The sequence below is a fragment of the Schistocerca serialis genome, chromosome 1 (genome assembly GCF_023864345.2).
Source record: "Schistocerca serialis cubense isolate TAMUIC-IGC-003099 chromosome 1, iqSchSeri2.2, whole genome shotgun sequence".
NCBI classification, from domain to species: domain Eukaryota; kingdom Metazoa; phylum Arthropoda; class Insecta; order Orthoptera; family Acrididae; genus Schistocerca; species Schistocerca serialis.
Window position 1 is genome coordinate 849,835,351 of NC_064638.1, and position 23,618 is coordinate 849,858,968.

General features: G+C 39.2%; 1 protein-coding gene across 2 annotated transcripts in view; it reads right to left on the minus strand.

Annotated features, from left to right (window-relative positions):
• Window positions 1–23,618, minus strand: part of LOC126485162 (protein argonaute-2) — a gene marked incomplete in the record, with an annotated part of 212,790 nt that overhangs the window by 18,137 nt on the left and 171,035 nt on the right. For both annotated transcript variants that reach the window (XM_050108838.1, XM_050108847.1), the window contains 3 exon segments: window positions 5,806–5,935; window positions 18,584–18,690; window positions 19,778–19,874. In XM_050108838.1, coding sequence (XP_049964795.1) covers window positions 5,806–5,935; window positions 18,584–18,690; window positions 19,778–19,874 — 334 coding nt within the window.

The window sequence follows — 23,618 nt, forward strand, 5'->3', positions numbered from 1 at the left end:
AAGTTTTGAAAGTCAGGGAGAGGTACTGGCAAGAGTAAAGCTGTGCTGCTGAATCATGAGTCATGCCTGGATAGCTCAGTTAGTAAGAGTGCTGTTAGCAAAAGGCAAGGCTCCAGGTCAGAGTACCTGCCCAGTGCACTGTACAGGCCTGCCAGGAAGTTTTAAGACAGTGAAATTGTAAAAAAGTACTATAAACATCATTCCAATAAGTTGCAGCATCATCTTCGTTAACCTGAACACCTTAAATACTACTGCAAACTGATGGAGATAAAACCTAAATGGTGATTTATATCTTTTTTGAATTCTCCAAGAACACGAGCAGAATAATGTGTTCATAATTTTTTTAGCAATACATAAAGACATGCACCAAGAACACACAAAACCACTGATTATGGAGACCAGGAAAGAAATTTTATTTCATCTTCAAGCTCATCAAACCAATCTTAGATGATGGGCATGGTAAACTAGTCTATGGGCACCCAACAAATTCATTATCAGTGCTTATACATCTACAATTCAATATATCTATGTTTAGAATTTTTAAAACAAAGTTACCACCACAACCACCACCACCACCACCAAGCTAGTCAATTGTCCTATAGAAACCTGCAGGTATTATATCTTTCAGCCACACACAGACATTATGCTCCAGTAAGTCTTCCTGTCATCCATTACATAGTCTTTCAGTCTTCACATAGCCCTTAAAATACAACCAAGAACTTCCCTAGTCCATTTAGCATCTATTTGCCTGCGTACATGCTGCACCCACTTCCATCACAGTATAATTACATCTTCCGTCCTTTAACTGTTTTTATCTTTTCTGATCTCCCCTAGTGACATTTATGTGTATCCTTTTATACTCACAATCGTACAAAATTTATATAGTAGCTGGTGGGTCTCACCAGTGCTAATGTGAGCAATGAACTCATAATAATAAGTTAATTGTAAGGGGGAGAGAGGGAGGGGGAGATAGGGGGGGGGGGGGAGGAAAGAAAGGGGGGTGGGGGCAGAGAGAGAGAGAATACCTAAAGAAAAGAAGAGGTTGCCTTTAAAAAGTATGCAGCAATATCATAATTCTTTTTCAACACTGGCACTTTAGCTTCATAAATTCATGCATCATGAAGACTTTAAAATATTCATTATTTATGTGATCTGAGGCTTTTCTGGCGAATGTGCTGCTTCCATGATTCTGGAGTGTAATGCCATATCCAACTGTCAGAAGTCCACAATAAATAAGACGACAACTGTTTCGCCATAATCAGGTGGTGCTGATGTAATACAGTTTCTGTCGCGGGCTTACTGTGTTTACACCCACGAATCCAGGACGCAGGCCTCGCCGACCCCATGCTGTACTTGATGGTGGAAGTGTTTGAGGCTGCGACAGTGGAGGGGAGGGTCGCAGTTGCCTCCTTGCCTGCTGTCCCTATCGCATCGTGTGTCCAGGTATCACTTTTTGCTTTGTTGGTGCTTAGTATAGGCTCTTATGCATTGCTCTCAATTATCTGTCACATGAACTTCAATTGCTTCTTTGGAAATGCAGTACCAAAATTTATTGGTGGTAGCCAGGACTTTCTCTTCCTGATAATTCACTTTATGCCCATTTTCAAAGCAGTATTCTGCTATTGCAGACTTGTGGGGCTGCAGTGACTTATGTTCTATACATTGATCTTCAACTGTGTGGATCATTTGTCCAATTTACGTTTTTCTCCATTCACATGGAACTTAGAACATCCTTGCTTTTTTGAGGACCAAGTTGTCTTTCTCTGTGCCTAATAAAGCTCTTGCTTTGACTAGTGGTTGGAAAACTGGCATTATGTGGTGTTTTCACAGTTGGCTGCAAATTTTTGATAATACATTGCCAACAAATGGTACAAAAATAGTCTTATCTTCTTCTTTAGTGTCATTCTTGGGGTGCTTGTGTTGCAGAGCCATCCCTACATGTCAGCTGCTGTATCCATTCTTGTGGAAGACAGATTCCAGGTGCTACAGCTCTGTTGTCAGAATTTGCTCATCTTTTTGAGATGGAGTGTATCCTGAGTACTAGAGTGCAGAGCATGCTTTTTTCTGTGAGGGATGGCGGCAGCAGGAGGCATGGAGATATAAATCTGTATACGTTGGCTTCTGGTATTCACTGTGGGCAAGCAAACTGTCAGGCCTAGGAAGCGGAGAAAAGGAAGTTGCCCTTCTTTTTCTATTTCCATGGTAGACCAGATGTTTTCATGGATGGAATTCAGATGTCCTAAGAACTTTTGTAGTTTTTCGGGTCCATGTGGTCGAATGACAAAAATGTTTACCAGTGCTCTATGCTATAAGTATTCCATGAACAGGTTTGCTACAAATGACGAGAGTCGGCTGACCGTGGCTATGCTATCAGTCTGCTCATAGCACTGTAAACTGAAAACACAAGAAGTAGATGTCAAAACATGACAACAAGGTTGTGTTAGCTCAGGGCTGAACTTCTCACTAATTAATTATATAGAGTCTTCAATTGGGACTTAAGCACGAAGCGAGATGACTTCAAAGCCGACCACCTTCAGCCTCGGCTCTTTCGGCCAGCAGATGAAATCACCTAAGTTTTTTATGTGATGTGTACAATTGCTGAAGTCAGAGCCCTACAATAAGCCAAATACTTTGCCAGGGAATATGTTGGTGCCCCAGTGTTGCTCACTATTGGTCGCACACCGTCCTCCTGCGTCTCTGGCAGGCCATACAATCTGGGCGGTACACCAGTGCACTGACTTTAACGGGTGGTGGTGCTTTTCTACACTTCCTTGCTTCCATCTGCTGCTACTTTCAAGTATGTCAGATCATTCAGAAGCTCTAGCATTTTCCGCTCTTAGTCCTTGTGTTGGAGGAGAACTGTGGCACTGCCTTATCAGCTGCAAGAACAATGATAAGACTGCTTTCCGACCACCTGCTGGCAATATATCATCAAAACTTGGCACAATACTTTGAAAACACCATGTAATAGTAGTTTTTGACTGCCAGCCAAAACAAGAGCATTGTTAGGGACAGTGAAAGACTATCTGAGCCTCAAAATAGCACAGGGTGCACAAGTTCCCTGTCAATGCAGAAAAAAGTATATTGGACAAATGATCTAAACAACTGAAGATTGACGAATAGAATATGAGCGCCACACTCACTCACTGCAGCCCAATAAGTCTGCAATAACAAAACACTGCATTGAAACTGGACATAAAACGAATGACCAGCAAACAAAAATCATAGCTTTCATCGATAAATTTTGCGACTGCTTTTTCAAAGAAGCATTTGAAATTTGTGTGACAGATAACTAAATCAACAGAGACATTGACTTCCAACTGAGCAAGGCATCACAACCGATACTAGGCTCCATCCAAGTGAAAGGTGACACACAGATGCAAAAAGTGACAGGGGCAGTAGAGAGAAGAGACTCTCCCCTCCACCCTCATGCATTTCCACTACTGAACATAGTGGAGGGCCAGCGAGGCCTGAGCACTGGACCAGCAGGTGTAAATACCAGGAGCCTGCAGCAGACACTTCATTTCATGATGGCAGAATGGTCATCTGGCGAAATATACTGGTCTTTCGACAATAAGATCTGGCAGTCCATCCGAGAACCATGAAAGCATTAATTATTTAATTTGTTTGGAAACATTAAATGGGACAGAAACATATTTATCCTAGTTTCCTTCCTCCAGTTTTAGGAGTTGATCCAGCAGTGAAGTTAGTTACTGTTTCACTGAACATATTTAATACAAGTCGTCGTCAGCAGCACTGCAGCAGTGGCTGAAATTGTTGCCCCTTATTCTTTCTCTGACCAACTGTGAGTTTTTGTGTGTGATAAAGTTACTCAATGCACAAAACATAGTGCTCATCAAAATTCATCATCAGCTGTGTCAGAAATACAGGCTTAAAGTCATGCACAGGCAGACCTCAGTGTCCATAATGAAGAGGGCCGAACATCACCATCCTTCATCACGACATCATGGAGTTGGTGTGGCACTGAATTATGGAGAAATGCTGCTCCACAATATGGATCTCAGCAGCCATTTTCTGCAGATGTTACAATCCTTGTTGCATAGAATTGTCACTAAGCATCTGCTATTTCAGGTGTGTACTGAAAAACCTGACACCCAAATGCAAAACAAATTGCTTAAGAGTTGTATTGACATTTCTGTAACATTACCATGACGACTGCAACGAATTCTTTGACAAGACCATGGGCAATGAGACATAGATTGCTCACTTTACCCCAAAAACCAAGCCTCATTCTATGAAGTGGCACCACAGAGGATCTCCAGTCAGGATGAAGTTCAAACAGCCTGTGTCAGAAAACACAAACATAGTACGTCAGAGCAGCAAGTGATGTACACATAGTCCTGGGACAGGAAGGACATTCTGCTCGCTGCCTTCCTGTCTACAGGTGAAACAGTGAACACTAAACATTTCTCTGAAACACTGCAGAAATTGTGACAGGCCATCCAAAATGTGTTCGGCACACAAATACTGTTCTGGACTATTTAAGGTGGGAGCTGCTTGCTCATCCACTATAAAATCTTGAACTTATTCCCCGCTCTTTCCATTTTTTTCTGCTTTTCGAGAAACTTGTGCCCTCCAGTCAGAATTTTAGCACATGATGATGATCTGAAGAAGACTGGCAAATGCTGGTACCATTGCTGGACACACGAATACAAAAGCTGATCCCATGATACGACAAGTTTCTTTATTCTGTTCGTGATTTACTCAAAAAATAGCTTAAAGATTGCTGTATCTGTATGAATCTCATTAATACTGCCAACATGTATGTACTTAATTTGTGTACCTGTCCCACTTGCAAATAAATCATTGCAAAAATTACTATCCCCAAGCTCCTATTTGATCTCTTGATTTCTCTTATCTTTCCTTTGTGTTCCTTACAAGAGACACATATTGGTGGCAAGAGAATTGTTCAACACAGTAAGTAGTAAGTGGCAGTTCTTTAAACTTTCTTAACAATGTTTCATGAAAAGAACATTGCCTTCCCTACAGGGAATTCCATTTGAGTTCACAGAATATTTCCGTGATAATTGTGTGTTGATCAACCCCACCAGTGACAAACCTAGCAGTGCGCATCTGAATTGTTTTGATGTTTTCTTTATTCCAATCTGTTTGGGATCCCACCTGAGCAGTATTCAAGACACTTCCCCATACACTACAGTGTCACCAGTAAATGGTCCCAGATTGTGGACCATCCTAACTGCCGGACTGTTTACGTACACAGAGATGAATGGCAGTCTATTGCACCTCTTTGGGGCTCTCTTGACGATACCCTTCTCTCAGATGAACACTTGTCATCCAGGACAACATGTTGGGTTTGATTACTTAAGAAGTTATTGAGCTACTCATATAGCTGGGAACATACTATGTATGCTCGAACCTTCGTTAACAGTCTGCAGTGGGGGATTGTGTCAAACACTTTCCAAAAATCTAGGAATATGGAATCTGCCTGTTGTCCTTCATCCTCTTGTGAGAAAAGGGCTAGCTGAGTTTAGCATGAGTGGTGCTTTTTAAATCTTTCCTGATTTTGGACAGAAGCTCTTCTCTCTCTCTCTCTCTCTCTCTCTCTCTCTCTCTCTCTCTCTCACACACACACACACACACACACACACACTACTGGGAAAGGTCAAGATAAATTTGACTGCCTATAACACAAGAGATTTATATATAAATTCATTGACATAAAATATTAAGTGTTACAACAAATATTGATAAACAAAATTAAAATGAAAACAGAAAACCTAATCCAAGTAAGAACATGAAACTAAAACAAAACTATTAACTTACCTGAATACCTTGATGGCTACACAGATAGAAGTCAAATTCCGTAGGATGTGTAATACCAACATCTACTGTAGTTCCAGCAGGTATGTTCCCCGATTTTCCTGATTGTTCCTTCTTATCTGCACAAAACAACCTGCAAGTGATTTCAATGATTTCATAAAATTTTGTGAAAACATGCTGAAAATTTAGGTTAAAGGAGGTCTGAGTGTTTAGAAGAACATTAATATAGCAGCAATGCGCAAAACGGAAAAGGTCAAAATCAATAATAAATATTGTGACTAAACTGCAAGTAAGCTTAAGTTGCTATTCCACAAGCAATTAAGGTGGTACCACTTATGTATCATCAAATTTGCATGTGGAAACTTCAAAATTCATCACATTACTTTTCACCATCTACATCTACATAGATACTCCGCAAGCCACCATATAGTGCCTGGTGGAAGGTACCCTATGCCACTACTAGTCATCTCCTTTCCTGTTCCGTTCACATATAGTGCAAGAGGAAAACTACTGTCCATACGCCTCCCGTATGAGCCCTAATTTCTTGAATCTTATCTTTTTGGTCTTTATGCACAATGTATGTGGACAGCAGTAGAATCTTTCAGCTGTCAGCTACAACTGCTGGTTCTATCAATTTTCTCAATAGTGTTTCTCAAAAAGAATGTCGCCTTCCATCCAGGGACCCTCATTTGAGTTCCCAAAGCATCTCTGCAACACTTAAGGTGTTGTTTGTACCTACTGGTAACGAATGTAGCAGCCCACCTCTGAATTGCTCTTATGGTTTCCTTCAATTTGACCTGGTAAGGATCCCAAACACTCAAACAGTAGTCAAGAATAGGCTGCACCAGCACCCTATATGAGGTCTCCTTCACAGGTGAATCACTCTGTCCCAAAATCCTAACAAAAAACTGAAGTCAACCATTCACCTTCCATTACACAGTTCTCACATGCTCGTTCCATTTCATATCACTTTGCAGCATTACGCCCAGATATTTAAATGACTTGGCTGTGTCAAGCTCGACACTAGTAATACTGTAACTGAACATTTCAGGTTTGTTCTTCCTACCCATCTGCATAACTTAGATTTTTCCACATTTAGAGCTAGTACCCATTCCATCACACCAACTAGAAATTTTGTCTAAGTTGTCTTATATCTTTCGACACCTTATCGTACATCACGCATCATCAGCAAACAACTGCAGATTGCTGTTCACTCTGTCCGCCAAATCACTTACGTATATAAAGAACAACAGCAGTCCTGTAACACATCCCTGGAGCACTCCTGATGATACCCCTTGTCTCTGATGAACACTCGCCGTCATGGACAACATACAGAGTTCTATTACTTAAGAAGTCCTCAAGCAACTTGCATATCTATGAACTTATTCCATATGCTCGTACCTTTGTTAACAGCCTGCAATGGCGCACCATGTCAAATGCTTCCGAGAAATCTACAATACAGAATCTGCCTATTTGTCTTTCATCCCTAGTTCACAGTGCATCATGTGAGAAAAGGGCAAACTGAGTTTCACATGAGTGATGCTTTCTAAAACCATGCTGATTTGTGGACATAAACTGCTCAGTCTCAAGATAGTTCATTATATTCAAACTGAGAATGTTTTCAAGGATTAAAAAGAAGTTAGGGATATTAGTATGTATTTTCGTAGGACTGATCTTTTACCCTTCTTCTATATTGGAAGCACCTGCACTTTTTTTCAGTCGCTTGGAACTTGGTGCTAGGTGAAAGATTCATGATAAATGGCAGCTAGGTAAGGAGCCAATACCGTAGAGTACTCCTTGTAAAACCGAACTGGGATTCCATACGGACCTGGTGATTTATTTGCTTTCAATCCTTTTAGTTTTTTCTCTATGCCAGGGATGCTTAGCACTATGTTATCCATACAAGAGTCTGCCCAATGGTCACATGATGGTATGTTTGTATGATTCTCCTGTGTGAATGATTTTTTGAATGCGAAATTTAAAACTTCTGCTTTCGTTTTGCTGTCTTCAACTGCTACACGAGACTGGTCAACAAGGGACGGAATGTAAGCCTTAGACCCACTTAGTGATTTTACATAGGACCAGAATTTTCTCAGGTTCCCCGCCAGATTTTTTGCTATGGTGTGACAGTGGTAGTTACTGTATGCTTCGGACATAGATCTTTTCACGGACACACAAATCTCTACTAACTGTGGCTTGTCACCATTTGTGCGTTCTCTTTTGAACAGAGGGTGCGACAACCTCTGCTTCCTCAGCATCTCACAAATTTAATTATTTCCATCCTTTATACACTTACTAGGTGCACACCTCTCCAGGCTACAATTTGCAATCTGCTTTAACTTTTCCCATAATTCCTCTGCATCCACCTTACTGGATCCAAGTGTTATCAATTCACTGTCTAAGTGAGATGCTAACAACTGCTTATTTGCTCTATCTAGCAGAAACAACCTTCTAGCCTTCTTGACGGACTCTTAATTTCGTAACCATAGCTGCTATAATGAAATCATGATTGCTAATCACCGCTTCTATAGTGATATTGTCGATAAGGTCCGGCCTGTTTGTAGCAACAAGATCTCAGATATTTCCATTGTGTGTGGGCTGCCAACCTAGCTGCTCGATAGTTTCCAGATAATGTGTGCTTCGCATGACTGACTGTGTGTGCCTTCCACGTTGGATCCATTGACATCCCCATCAATACTCTGTAGGTTAAAGTTACCTCCAACAAGTATTGCACGATTTGGGTTCTTCCGCACTACTAACCATAGACATTCTTTGAATGAGTCTAATATTGTCACAACAGAGTCGGGTGGCTGGTAAATACATCTAACAATTAACTTGGTTTCACCTGCACCTGTTACACGCAACCAGATAACTTCACTGTTTCACTCAACTCCAACCTAAATAATAGAGTTGACAACTGCAATGAACACTTGCCCTCTTATGGCCCCTATTTCCAAGATATGTTCCAAACTCGCTGAATGTGAGAGCCTTTCACTTGAGATTTCAGCCAGCTCTTGGTCCCAAAAATAATTTGAGCATGAGTATTTTCCTGGAGGGCAGCAAATTCAGGAACTTTATTACAAATACTTCGACAGTTTACTGACAAAATTTTGACAGTCGTAGTGTCTTTACTCTAAAACTGTTTGACTTCCCTTGAAGCATATTAACTGGCAAGTGCTCATCAGAGCACCTCAAACTACCGTCTACCCTAGAAAACCCTCATGAGCACTCCACAAGTACTTTGCTACCCAAGTAGTTGCCTCCTTTGTGTAGTGCACCTGTGAGCTATCAAGGGGAGTCCTAGCCATGCCACTGAAAGTTAAAATCATTTTAAGTTTGTGATACCACTAATATAAAAAAGAATGAGATAAGCAAGAGATTTAAGTTAAACCAATCTGTTTTGCACATTTATATACACAATAGACTATACTTTCAAAAAAGCTTTTGCCACTGTCTTACTGTTACCTGTATTACATGACGATTTAAGTAAAAGTGAAATAATTGTGAGAGTTTGACGAACACCCATCTCAGTATACTTTGTGGTTACATTTAATTTGTTGTTACTACACTCACAACTATTACATCAATGTGTAAGCACTTCATGTTGTATATGTTAAATCATATGAATAATCACGACGACAAAATAATAATGTGTGTTTGATGGCAATTACTAATTCTATCATTCCTCTTACGAGTATTCAATAACAAATTTATGCACTGAATGTATTTAAGATTTGAATCATCTGATCCATTTGTAAGTCTTGTTTTTTCATTGATTACTTTGGATGTAAAAAGCTAACTGATTGGTTAATAACAGAGGTTTAGTTTACCAGTAGCTCACTTCATTCCTATAAGAAGCTTATTTGGATGCTGGTAATGACAGCATAATCTGGTTATAAATGCATTTAAATGCCTGACAACTGAAATTGGAAGAGAACTTTTTGTAGTTACAGAGTTAATAACTTTGGTTTCAATTCTTTGTTGGGACTTGGAACATCTTAAAGCCCTACTTATGTGTTAGTGGGTACTTAATGACAAACTGAATGAGTGACATTCCATTTTTATTAACTTGAATAGACTACACTTTGTAATTTGGTACAATGAGTATTTGTGTCCATAAGTGCGTCTGACATCACAGTGTTATTTTGGCATGACATCCCCTTCCTGATTTAGTTCTTAGTGTAGAGATTTTGTCACATTCTTCAGAATGACAGAGTCACGTAATTTCAGTTTATACAGGGTGTCCCAGGAGGGATGGGTAATATTCAGGGATATGACAGTAATGATCATTTGAAGTTAAAAAAAAAAAAATTCATGTGGACACATGCCTTATTCAGAATGGTTTCTGAAACAAAACACATTTGATGAACATTGTTATTCAACAAATTGTCAGGTTTACATGTGTACACCAGTTAGTAAACATTACAACATGAATTTTACAATGTAACAATTGAAAAATATCTACTTTTACCACAAACACCTCTAAGCATTATTGTACATGTCACATTATAGCTGTTCTACAGTCCATGAGAAATGTTCGAATATCCCATTATCAACAAACACTGCATCTGCATATTCTTTATTAGTGTAGACGTGCAGCATTTTGGTCAGCAGTGTACAAATGCATTTACCCAATGCTTCTCTCTGGTACACATTGAATCTCTAGCACTACTTCACTCACAATGTACAGGGTGATTCAAAAAGAATACCACAATTTTAAAAATGTGTATTTAATGAAAGAAACATAATATAACCTTCTGTTATACATCATTACAAAGAGTATTTAAAAAGGTTTTTTTTCACTCAAAAACAAGTTCAGAGATATTCAATATGGCCCCCTCCAGACACACGAGCAATATCAACCCGATACTCCAACTCGTTCCACACTCTCTGTAGCATATCAGGCGTAACAGTTTGGATAGCTGCTGTTATTTCTCGTTTCAAATCATCATCAATGGTGGCTGGGAGAGGTGGCCGAAACACCATATCCTTAACATACCCCCATAAGAAAAAATCGCAGGGGGTAAGATCAGGGCTTCTTGGAGGCCAGTGATGACGTGCTCTGTCACGGGCTGCCTGGCGGCCGATCCATCGCTTCGGCTAGTTGACGTTCAGGTAGTTACGGACAGATAAGTGCCAATGTGGTGGCGCTCCATCCTGCTGAAATATGAATTGTTGTGCTTCTTGTTCGAGCTGAGGGAACAGCCAATTCTCTAACATCTCCAGATACTGTAGTCCAGTTACAGTAGCACCTTCGAAGAAAAAGGGACCAAAAACTTTATTGGCTGAAATGGCGAACAAACGTACAACTAATGAAACTTTATAGCTCCCTTAATTCGCCGACAGATAGTGTTTAGCTCTGCCTTTTGTTGTTGCAGAGTTTTAAATTCCTAAAGTTGTGGTATTCTTTTTGAATCACCCTGTATTATAGGTACCTGTGAGATCATGGGGGAGTTTAACAGCAGAAAGACGTCCACAGCAAAGAAGTTGAAAGTAATGACATAGACCAGGCTAGAATAAAACTTCAAAGATTCAGATGGGTAAGACACATGTGTGTGCCACTATCCCAAAAGCAGATGTACATTACACATGTTCTGCCATTGAAACCATTCAGAATACGGCATATCTCTGTACGAAGTTTTTTGCTCCAAATGAATATTCCAGTCACATTCCTGGATACTGATCATCCTTCATGGGATCCCTATGTCATGACAAATTTTACTGGGATCCCCATGTCATGACAAATTTTACTGTTAAAGTGGGGAAATGGCAGCTTCACTGTATCACTGCAGTTACAGATGTTGTTCCATTTGCTATGGTGCCACATCAGCTGTGTGTGAAAATCCAGCTTTATAAGCAAGAGAGTGGCAGCAGTGTTGGAATATGGAAACTACACGATTCAATACTGTTAAAAATGAAGCACTGTGGCATGCTAGTAATTAAATGACCTTTGAGGTAATTAGTAAGTTGCTATAAAAATAAAAACAAGACTTACATAGTTCCTTTCTCTGATGATCATGACATTGCACTGTCTGTAGATACGTAACGTGTAAAATAGAACGTTGGTAAAGTAATGTATTGTACAACGTCTACAGTAACTGACAAATGGTGATCACCACAATGAAACTGCTTTTTAGTTTCAATAGTAAGTTTAGATTTTTATTATATTTGGGAGTTTCATCTTGTTTGCATATGTAATCTGGTACAGATGGATGCAGTGTTTCTGCAAGGCAGGTTGAGGATAGCTGCTTTATCATGCTTGGTGGTAATTGTTAATTTGGCGGTTTATTCCAAGCAGTCTCATTCTGGTTCAGAGAGGAACCATGTACCACAGAGTAACATGTACCATGACAATCGGTATTACCTCATGGGAACAAGAGATAATGCTGAATGGTCATTCTAAAAAGAATTGTGAATCAACTTGTATTAAGCACATATAATGTCACAATCCATATGGAATACAAAAATTGTATGAGGTGTTCAAGTGCTGTAATTAATGGATCAATACAAGCTTGAAGAACTACTTTCCATTAACTGATAGGAAGTTGCAGATAAGCACTTTCAGGTTTTTAGCACAAATACAGTTGCAGCACATAAATCTTTGATCAGAAAAACTGTGTGTTGAGGCAGAGTGGCAATTCAAGAGAGATAAGTTCAGAATTTAAGAATATCCAAGAACATAACCTGAATTCTTACACATTTCCCACATATGAAAATCATAAGACCAAGTGTAGAAACCGGAGTATTATTGTACTGTAAAATCTAAAAGATTTAGAGGAGAAGAAGAAATCAAGTAACAATCAAGAAGAAATTTGTAATTTTTGTTGAAAGAATTTCTGCTAAACACTGCTGCTGTCATTAGCAATGGGGTCAGCAGCCGAGATTACATTGCAGTGCAAAAGTCATTAACAGCATTGTAACAAAAAGGCATTAAGAAGTATTGTGTAGTCAAGGTACAATCATTAAATCCACTGAGTACAATTATGTCAAAGAAGAATTTTTTTGTAAGTCCACGAGTTGGAAAAGTGTTGACTTTTGCTTCTAAGGGCTACTATTGTTCATCAGAGCCAAAATGACCTCCCAGCTTCAACAGTCAACATGCCTGCATCTCATCACACTACAGCAACAGTGGCTTCAGCTGTGCACTCATCCAAACAATGCATTTCACCCATCACATCAATCTACCTTCCAATCACCATTGCAACAAGGCAGTCAATGCAAGCACTGCCTGGTGAGCTGTATTTACTCAAAACTGATTTTTGTTGTTGTTATTGTGGCTGGTGATGGTGATGGTGGTGGTGGTGGTGGTGGTGGTGGTGGTGGTGTGTGTGTGTGTGTGTGTGTGTGTGTGTGTGTGTGTATTTGTGGAGGTAGTTTGGAGTAGGGGTTGGCAATCTGAATTTGTTGGTTGGTTCAAGGGAGTCGTCAAACTTTGATTGCTAGCAGCGGTAGAAGATTAGGTGCAAACCCTTCATTGTTTGTGCTTTATGTTAATAATGACACACAAGGTGAAAGAGGTGCTGAAAGCTCTATTGCCGATTTGAAAATCTGAATTTAATAATGGATTAGATATTACTAGCAAGAGTATCAAAGCTCAAGGTGATTGGCTGTGGGCTACATTCAGCACTGTTAATAAAGTATCGAAACTCAACGTATTAATTTGAAAAAAGTGTTGCCAGAAACAAAAGAGCAGAGTTAAATACTAAACAGACAGTGCAGCTACTAACTTAAAGTCAGAATTAAAGGCTAAAATACAAACAACTAACGCTAACCCTGATCAACATATTATCGAGTATCTTAGAGAACACTTACAAATCATTAATAAAATATTAGAATATATTGCAACAATACCAAATGAGTTACATTTTGGTTTGACTGTAAGATCTGAATTTGTGCCCAATCCATTGACAGGTTTTGTTCAGTTAAATATGGGATGATAACAAACCTCAGAATGAGATCCAGTCTATATATTAAAAAACAAGATACAGATTTACGTCAGGTAGATGTTGTGTGTTCTACTTTTGGAGGAATTTATGCGAACTAAAGTGTCAATAAGATGTTGAATTAAATATTAACACACCTCCTCCTTCAGGTGTTGTCCATAACGAAACTATATGGGAAAAATTATCTGACTTTGGTGAATGATCAAATTAAACTGGCAGAACACTTATCAGACAGATTTTTGTCAACAATTTCACAATAATTGCATAGATTTATGTTGTCTATTATAATATGGTGTTAATTTATATGACATGTACTATATTTTCATGAGATTAAACACAGACGAGTTAATTTTATCACCCCGCAAAGTGATTATTTCCAGGAAGTACAGAGGAAGTTATAGTTGTACATTTTTGTTTGACTTTGCTTTATGTCAAATATTGATTTAAAATATTTTAGGAAAATTAAAAGGAAACAACACATTATGTTTTAAGTTGAAGCCGGCCAAAGTGGCCGTGCGGTTCTAGGCGCTGCAGTCTGGAACCGCGAGACTGCTACGGTTGCAGGTTTGAATCCTGCCTCGGGCATGGATGTGTGTGATGTCCTTAGGTTGGTTAGGTTTAACTAGTTTTATCTAAGTTTTAGGAGACTAATGACCTCAGAAGTTGAGTCCCACAATGCTCAGGGCCATTTTTTAAGTTGAGTGTAGGAGGCCTCATGCCCGTATTAAGTAAACACAGATGTGTGGATCGACAAGGGATATCCAGGATAGCTTCTTGGGTACTCTCTTTGATGCCACATTACTTACGAGTTTGATTTCCATAGCAGTTTCTTAATGTTATACTATCCTGTTTCCTCTAAATTACAACTTCTTCGACTATTCTCTCAGAGATATTTACTATTGGAAAATGGCAAAACTCAATTCTAGAAACAGGATGCATTTTTCTTTGTGGGATTCACTTGCGGCTATCTCATCCGTATCTGCACAAATAATGTAACCTGTAAATGGACAACAAGGTGCTGCCCACTGTTCTACTAACAGTGCAGTGGTTACAAATGTTCTCACACAACTATTTCTTTCAACTGCAATACAAGGATGGCCAATGTGATGCGATATTGGAAGGATTCTTCCGCTGTATTTTCATAATCAGTAGTAATGATGGGAACCCTAACCCTCCCCCCAGGGTCCCATAATTTGTGGAGATGGTGCACTAGCTGTCTTATGAAAATAAAAAACAAATAAAGTAACTGTATGTTTGGAAATCAGGAAAGGTGAAGTACACGTCTCTTTGCCTATCTTGCATTAATTACAAAAGATAATAAATATCACAACTACCATAATTACTATCTAGAGTAAGGCTAAGTCACCAAAGCGTGTAAGAAACATCATATTTTTAACTAAAATGCTCAAATGGTAGAACACAAAAGTAATGTTACTGTATACATATAACTTGTTACTGCCTCTCTCCTGTGGGCATTTTTAGAGGTGGAAAATGTTGTGTTAACCACAAGCAACACTACAGAATTAACTACTCAACTGAAATCACTGGAAACTGGGTTCCGATTTGTGTGTTATCTGTACATAATATCATATATAGAAAATAACTACCATAAATAAGGAACACCAACATGCTCCATTTCTGGATATTTAATAACATTGTCTACATACAGGAATATTTTGAGTTGTCTTTTTCTTTCTTTCTTTTAATAATGTTATATACATAAGGTACGTTGACATAAGCACATGGTATATATGCATTATGCTAATGCTGGCTGTTAGTAACGTCACTTGATGGGGAAAGAAAAGGGAAGGCACTCTTAAATGCATATTAATTATTCGATATGCTGACACCCAGATAAGATAAAGAGGAGAGTTACATAGGTACATCGCATGCACATCAGCAGAATACAACTGTAATGAATGAAAATAAGCTTTAGTCACGTTAAGCCCAACGGAGAATACTTGAGAGAAAGCAGATGAGGAACCTCAATGATGAGATACAAATTCCAAATACATGATGAGCAAGTCCTTCAAAATATAGAAAAAAAAGGGAGAGTACAGCGGTATGTCACATTAAACAAGATACCGAACCCTTATATATAGATTTGTGTAATTATTAGGGCAGGTGTGTACCAAAGACAGGATGGCCCACACCAAAATGGGAGTTACAGCCTAAAGGAACACTAACACTGTGGAAAGTGAAGGCTGTTTAGGGAATATCCTTCAGCAGAAACTGCTGCACTCCTACAGCAGCACATCTCCTATGATGCATTATGTAGGCATGGTATGCAAATAAACCTACTTTTATTTTGCAGAGTTCTGTATACTGTTCTAGGGGTCAGTGGAAACATGATTTACAAAGAGTTTTGTACCAGGGATATATTTATAGCTTTTGTGATCAGTTAAGCTTTTTGGTTGGGTTGATAAGAAATTCTGTAGGGCAAATTAGTGTAACTTAATAGTAAATCTACCTACTTATCTGTCTTAATTGAAAGAAATGTAGAGTAAGTACGAGGTATAGCTAACAAAGCTACTTTGGAACCATGATTAGAGCGCTTTGCAGAAAGTGATTCATGATCAGAAATGTGACTACAGTTTTGACAATGGAATTATATGTAATAAAGAAAGGGTTTTTTTCATTTCCAAAGTTGGAAAACACGATATGTTATGACTGGTTGCGCATCATTTTTAATGGTGTGAATCTCAAAAGCACCACCAGTATTGTTTATTTGTTTATGTTCAATAATTGTGAAGACATCATTGTCATTCACCTTTGGAGAGGGACATGTGGTGTTGGTGGGACATGTAATCTAGTGCAGATCTACAAAGTGGGACAATGATAGCAGCTTTATCACACTTTGCAGTATCTGCTGGTTTGGCAGTTTATTCCACGTAGTCTCGTCCTGGCTCAGAGATGTGCCACAGAGCAATAGTACTGTAACAATCAATGTAACGGGGGTGAGAGGTGAAACAGAGCAGTCATTCTAAAAAGAATTGTCAATCAACTTGTGCTGAGCATACCTAATGTCATAACTAATATTGTGTGTGAACATTATATGACTTGTTTGAGTACTGTAATTGACAGATCAATATAATTATATATGGAAAGACATGCTTTCCACTAACTGGTAGAAAGCTGAAGCAATAGATAAGCACTCAAGTTTTCAGCACAGATACAGTTGCAGCAGAGAAGCAGTTATCCATCAGAACTACACAGTTTGGCAGAAAGGCAATTCAAGAGATATAAGTTCAAAATTTCCAAGACTGTAACACAAACTCTTACACATTTTGCACATACCATCCACCTTACACTATTTACTCAATCAGCATCACAATCTTCAGCAGATTTGAGAATGAATCTCCTGTTCATTGGTGTGTTTGACATCTAAGTGTTATTTTGGCACAACATCCACTTTCGGACCAAACATTATGACATCTACTTCCCTTCCTTTTTTAGTTCATAGTGGAACTTTATTTTTACAACCTACACAATGACAGTCATGCAGTTTCTGCTGATGTCTAAGTGCTCTGTCAGTTAGCTTGTGTATGAGAAAAATGGTTTCTGCTTGTGTATTTCTGTAATTTCATGATAAATAACACTTTTAAGACCAAACCTTTAACTTGCGTACATTTTATTCATTATTTAACTTATGTCCAAGACTAATCTGTCATCTGGAATCTTACAATGCGCTATTACATTCAATCTGTCATCACATATACTGCCTGGCAACTAATATTGTTACTTTTGTCAGGTGGGAACATTAAAAAAATAGTCATGTAAATACTCAAAGCTGAACTGACAGCTCATGCTGGCTTCCATAGAAGACCAACTGTACTGAATCTAAGTATTCTAATGGTCCATAGTGTACACTGATCCGACTTCCATGACCATATTGCAAATACATGCTGGCTTTCACAGAAAACCAACTGTAATGCATCTATGCATTCTGGTGAACACCGATTCAGTTTCCACGACCAAGTTGTAAACACACACCTCAATTGTATTACTAGCATACTACAATGGCATTGGCACTATAAATGATTCATTCAAAGCTACATTTTTTTCAAAGTATTACATGTTACAAACATGAGTGATGCACAAACACAATTGTAAACCCACCAAGTTTGCATTGTGCCCACCAATTGGCACTGCAAATGCAGTGTCTTGGCAAAATGGCAATAAAGCAAGAAAAGAGTTTTGGTGTGTTGGAATATGTGAGATGTTTATCTACTACAACAGTGTAGTGTGAATTCTGAAGGAAATATGGAAGAGAACCGCCATATAAGCAGAACACTGTGCATTGGTATTGATGATTTAGGGACACTGAATGTGTCTGTAAACAGAAATGTACCAATCAAAACAAGTGTGCCAGGTGCAGCCATGGAGAGCATGAAACATCACAATGCAGGAAGCACTTCAGGATGAACACTTCACCTACTTCCTCATTGGAGCATCGATGGAAAACCAGACAATGAATTCCTGCAACACTGGACTGGGTGTTGTGGTGAAGATGATATGGCTCTGTTCCCTTGGGCCTCCTGGTTGCCTGACCTAACACATGCCTTTTTTCCTTTGGGGGTACATTAAGGACTGTGTTTACACACCGCCAGTGCCAAAAATTTGACAGGATGTTGTGACATAAATTATGGAACAAACTTGGATGTACGTCAAGGGTGCAAACTGAAAACTTGGTGAGTTTGTGGTTCTATTCATCCATAAGTCATATCTGTACACGCAAAACTTTGAAAATATAGAGCTCTGAAAACAAATGAATTATTTGTAGCAGACCTGTATTAAGTTTGTATCACTCATATCCCACATGTTCATTCAGAACTCACCTAGTATGATGTCGCTTCTGGACAACAATGAAAGTTATCCCTGGTTTATAATCTCCTTCCAGCTTTATACATGCTTCACGGATTGCAGTTAGCTCATGCTGAAGAACCTGAAATTTATTTAGTTAAATTAAAATAATCTCTCTCACACAGAATGGGATTATAAATTACCGCAACAACAATTTGTGAGTAGATGAAAATCCTTGAGTAATCATGAAAGCAAGGTCTCACATTTGTGTGTGTGTGTGTGTGTGTGTGTGTGTGTGTGTGTGTGTGTGTGTGTGTGTGCGCACGCGTGGGTTTTTTACCAACGGATAACCATCATAGGGCACAACGATCCATGTCTTCAACAAGCATTTTTTTGTTTTTCCGATTTGAAACTGTATTGTCTCATAAACACCCCTTATACAGCGTGCAGAAAAACAATCTGCTAATAAAGAGGGAGCAAGGCAAAGGATGCCAAATAAACCAAAATTTTAAAATAATGACAGAGTGGAAACTCACTTTTGTGGAGATATGGCCATTAAAATACTGTCAAAATTCATGAGCTTGCAGAAATTGGTCCAGTAATTAAAACTGTTTAGGTGTTCCATCAGCACTCTTATGCCTTACTAAGCTGCTGCTGTGTCATGCTGCAGTTATGTTCCATTTTACTTGGTGCCAGAGTCAACGCAAACACATATCCAAATTCTGGAGTTTTCAAAGTAATGTTAACTGTCAAAGGTGATAATGACACCCTTTAAAACATTTTATAGGACTGTGAACACAACCCAAGAAAGTGTTTTCCATTCTTATTTATTTAATTCTACTAGCAGTCTCCTGTCTCCTCCTTCATCCCCCAGTACATCTTTTCTCTTCCTTTTCTCCCGTCAGCCTCACTTATTTACTAGTAACAATAAAACTCTGCTACAGTTCATCCAAAATATCATTATGAAAAAGAGGGGGATGGGGGGGGGGGTGTTTAGAGGTGGGAGGCCATGTACTTATGTAGATCCCGTTTCATCATTTCTAGCAAATCTGCTACACAATTTTGATAAAAGAAAATACATTTTTTGCATCTAAGAACATAAAAAAATAAAATAAATAATCTAAGAAACATCAATAATTTCTCAAATGTTAAATCACTCCAATTATTATCTGCAAAAAAGTATGATACCAGATACAAACTAAATATAACTAAAAACTGACACTACTCACATGAAGGAATTGTCCTTCTGACACACCATCTCTGTATAGTATGATACGGTGTGGTTTATAACCTCCTGTGCTTTTATAAAACATTATCAGCAACTCTCTGTAAAAGCAGAAAAAAATTAATTCTTGTAGAAACAGTACACTACACACTAGTTAGTGACATCAAGCGGAACAGAAGCTTGTAGAGTGGTTCACTGACATTTTAATCATCTCTAACTCAGAATAACTGAAAGCTACTGTTTTGGAGACAGTATTTCAAATTTGGCAGCCATTAATTTTGAGAAGAAAAATCACAATTTTCTTCTGAAGTGCACAACAGTAATTTTATAACCTCAAGTGCATAAACACAGCATTCACTTTAATTCTTTGTTGATAAACAAAGCTACACTAATAAAATGTAACAGAAAGATAATACAATCATTACATGCCTGAAAAAGAAGCTACACTAATAAAATGTAACAGAAAGATAATACAATCATTACATGCCTGAAAAAGAAGCTATATTACAGACCTGCTCATGTAACATAATGTGTAGTGTCAGGGAAATACACACACACAAAAGGATTTAACATTTACAAGCTTTCAGAGCCAGTGGTCCCTTCTTCTGGCAGAAGATTTGAATGGAAGGAAAAGGGGCGAAGGAAAAAGACTGGAGAGGTTGAGAGAAAGGGGTATAGTTCAGAAAAGTCACCCAGAACCCCAGGTCAGGGGAGACTTACTGGATGGGATGAAAAGGAAACACTGATTGTTGGGGACTGCACCTGAGGAGATTTGAAAACCTGACAGCTTAAAGGTCGAAGAAAGACACGGTAAAATGCAAGTCAGATTATTACTAAAACATTATGCACGAGTTAATAAGAGTGAAAAGCTAAGTGCACTGTATGTAACAGAGGTGGGAGGGGATGGGGGGACGGGGAGGGGGGGGGGGGGGGGGGGACGGCAAAAAATAGACAAGTCAGAAAATGAAAAATGCAGAAAACTAAAATGGAGTGAAGAAAGGGTAGTTACTGGAATAAATGCTGAGATGGAAGGAATTAACGTAAATTAAGGCCAAGCGGGTGGCAAGAACCAAGGACATGTTGTAGTGCTAACTCCCACATCCGGAGTTCTGAGAAACTGGTGTCTTTGGGAAGAATCCAGATGGCAAGTACGGTGCAACAGGCACCGTGGTCATGACTGTCATGTTTACAGCATGCTCTACAACAGGATATTGTGTGTTGCCTGTATACACCCCCTGCCTATGCCCATTCATCCTGACTGATAACTGAGTGATAGACATGCCAACGTAAAAGGCTGAACAGTATTTAGGTAACAGCTGGTATATGATGTACCGTTTCGCAAGCTGTTCTCTCTTTGGTAGTATATGTTTTGCCAGTTACAGGGCTGGAATAGGTGGCAGTAGGAGAGTGCATAGGACAAGTCTTGCAGCCGGGACAGTCACACGGGAAGGACCCATAGGGTAGGGAGATGGGCACAGGAGCATAGGGTCTGGCAAGGATACAGCGGAGACTGGGAGGGCTACGAAAAGCTATTCTAGGTGTGGTGCGCAAAATCTCAGATAGAATGGATCTCATTTCAGGACACGATTTTAGGAAGCCATGGCCTTGTCAAAGTAGATGATTGATACATTTAAGACCAGGATAATACTGGGTGACTAGATGTGTGCACCGAAGTTGTTTTTTGGAGGATTAGCAGTAACAAGATTGAATTTGATGGTCCAGGAAATCTGCTTCTGAACTATTGGGATAATTACATCCAGCGAAGACTGAAGTGAGAGTGGTGGTGTATTGCTGTAAAGAGTCTGCATTTGAAAAAAAAATGTTTGCCTCGAATGCCAAGGCTGTGTGGGAGGAAACGTTTCACATGGAAAGATGGCAAATGTCAAAATGTTAGTGCTGCTGTTTGTTAGTAGGTTTGATGTGGATGGAAGTGTGTAGCTGGCCTTCGTGAGGATGACATCAACATCAAGGAAAGTGGTATGGGATGCAGAATAGGACCATGTGAAATTTAATCAGGAGAAGGTATTTAGAGATTCCAGGACTTTTAAAAGGCCGGCCTCACTATGAATCCATATGGCAAAGATGTCATCAATGTATCTAAACCAAAGCAAGGGCTGAAGGCTTATGGATCCCAGGAAAGCCCCCACCAAGCGACCCATGAAAATTTTGACACAGGAAGGAGCCATTATGGTTTCAATGGCTGTACCCCTGATCTGTTTGTATGTCTGCCCCTCAAAGGTGAAATAATTGTTGGTAAGTATAAAGTTGATTAAGTTGAGCAGGAAGGATGTCATAGACTTGGAATTAGGTGGGCATTGACTGGGTAAATGTTCAGCAACAGGCAGACCATGTGCATAGGGGATGTTGGTATAGAGGGAGAGGGCATCAATGACGACAAGCAAGGTGTGTACTATCAAAGGGAGAGCCACCTGCACAACGACATGTCATATACCAACTGTTACGTAAACACTGTTTGGCCTTTTACATTGGCATGGCTACCAGCCAATTATCAGTCAGGATGTATGGGCATAGGCAGAGGGTGTATACAGACAACACACCATATCCTGTTGCAGAGCATTCTGTACAACATGACAGTCATGACCTCTGTGCCTGTTTCACCACACATTCCATCTGGATTTTTCCGTTAAGACACCAATTTCTCATAACTCTGCAGGTGGGAACTAGCACTACAACATGTCCTTGGTTGTCACCACCCACCTGGTCTTAATTTACATTAATTCCTTCTGTCTCAGCATTTATTCACAGTAACTGCTCCTTTCTTCACTCTATTTTAGTTTTCTACATCTTCCACTAACTGAATTGTGTATTTTTTGCCGTCCCCCTCCCTCTCTGTTACATACAATGCATTTAGCTTTCACTCCCATTAACTCGTGCACAATGTTTTAGTAGTAATCTCTGTCTTGCATATTATCCTGGCTTCCACCTTTAAGCTCCCAGGTTTTCAAATCTCGTCCGCTGCAGTCCCCTTTCAAATCTTGTCCACTGCAGTCCCCGACAATCAGTCTTTCCTTCTCATCCTATTCATTAAGTCGCAAATGACCCAGGGTTCTAGATGACTTCTGAACTGTAACCCTTTCCTTAAACCTCTCTAGTCCTTTTCCTTCCCCTTTAACTCCTCTTCTGCCAGAAGAAGGAGCCACTGTCTCTGAAAGCTCGCAAACATTAAATTCTTTTGTGTGTGCGTGTTCTCCTGCCGCACTTCGGTGAGTATATTTTTTATCTATCCATTTACACTATATTATCAATAACTGATTACTTTCGTTGTTATAATGTGTAGTGTGCTAGCTTCGAAGACAGGGAGGTGAGGCAGACTTAGAACAAATCCACACAGCAGATTAATGACTCTGGGGTGGTATACCAGATAGCTTCAGTACAGTTTTTTAGGTGAATTCCCACATTTGTTTAAGGCAAATGCTCAGTTGATCCCCACATTGCTATTCAGAGAATACAATACACAAACAGTTAAAATACGATAACACACAGAACAACATTTACACAGTCCATAGACAGATGGCACACACAACTTCGCTGACGTAGGTTACCTTTATGGCTGTGTGCTGTCACGAAGCGCATCCAGCCATAAAGTTAAATAATAAAATGAAATTTGTCAAATCCTAAAACAGCAGACCATGTACTACATGGGACAAATGCACCAGAAAAGAAGAAAGGTCTATTTTATAAAATAATGTGCTAGAATCGAAAGATGTTTTCCCAGTAATTTATTAAGAGATTTGTATCTCTCTTCAGAACACCTTCCACAGCTCAGACTTGCCATTCTACGTATAGGTAACAGACTCTTCACTATGTCAGCATTAATAGAGTGC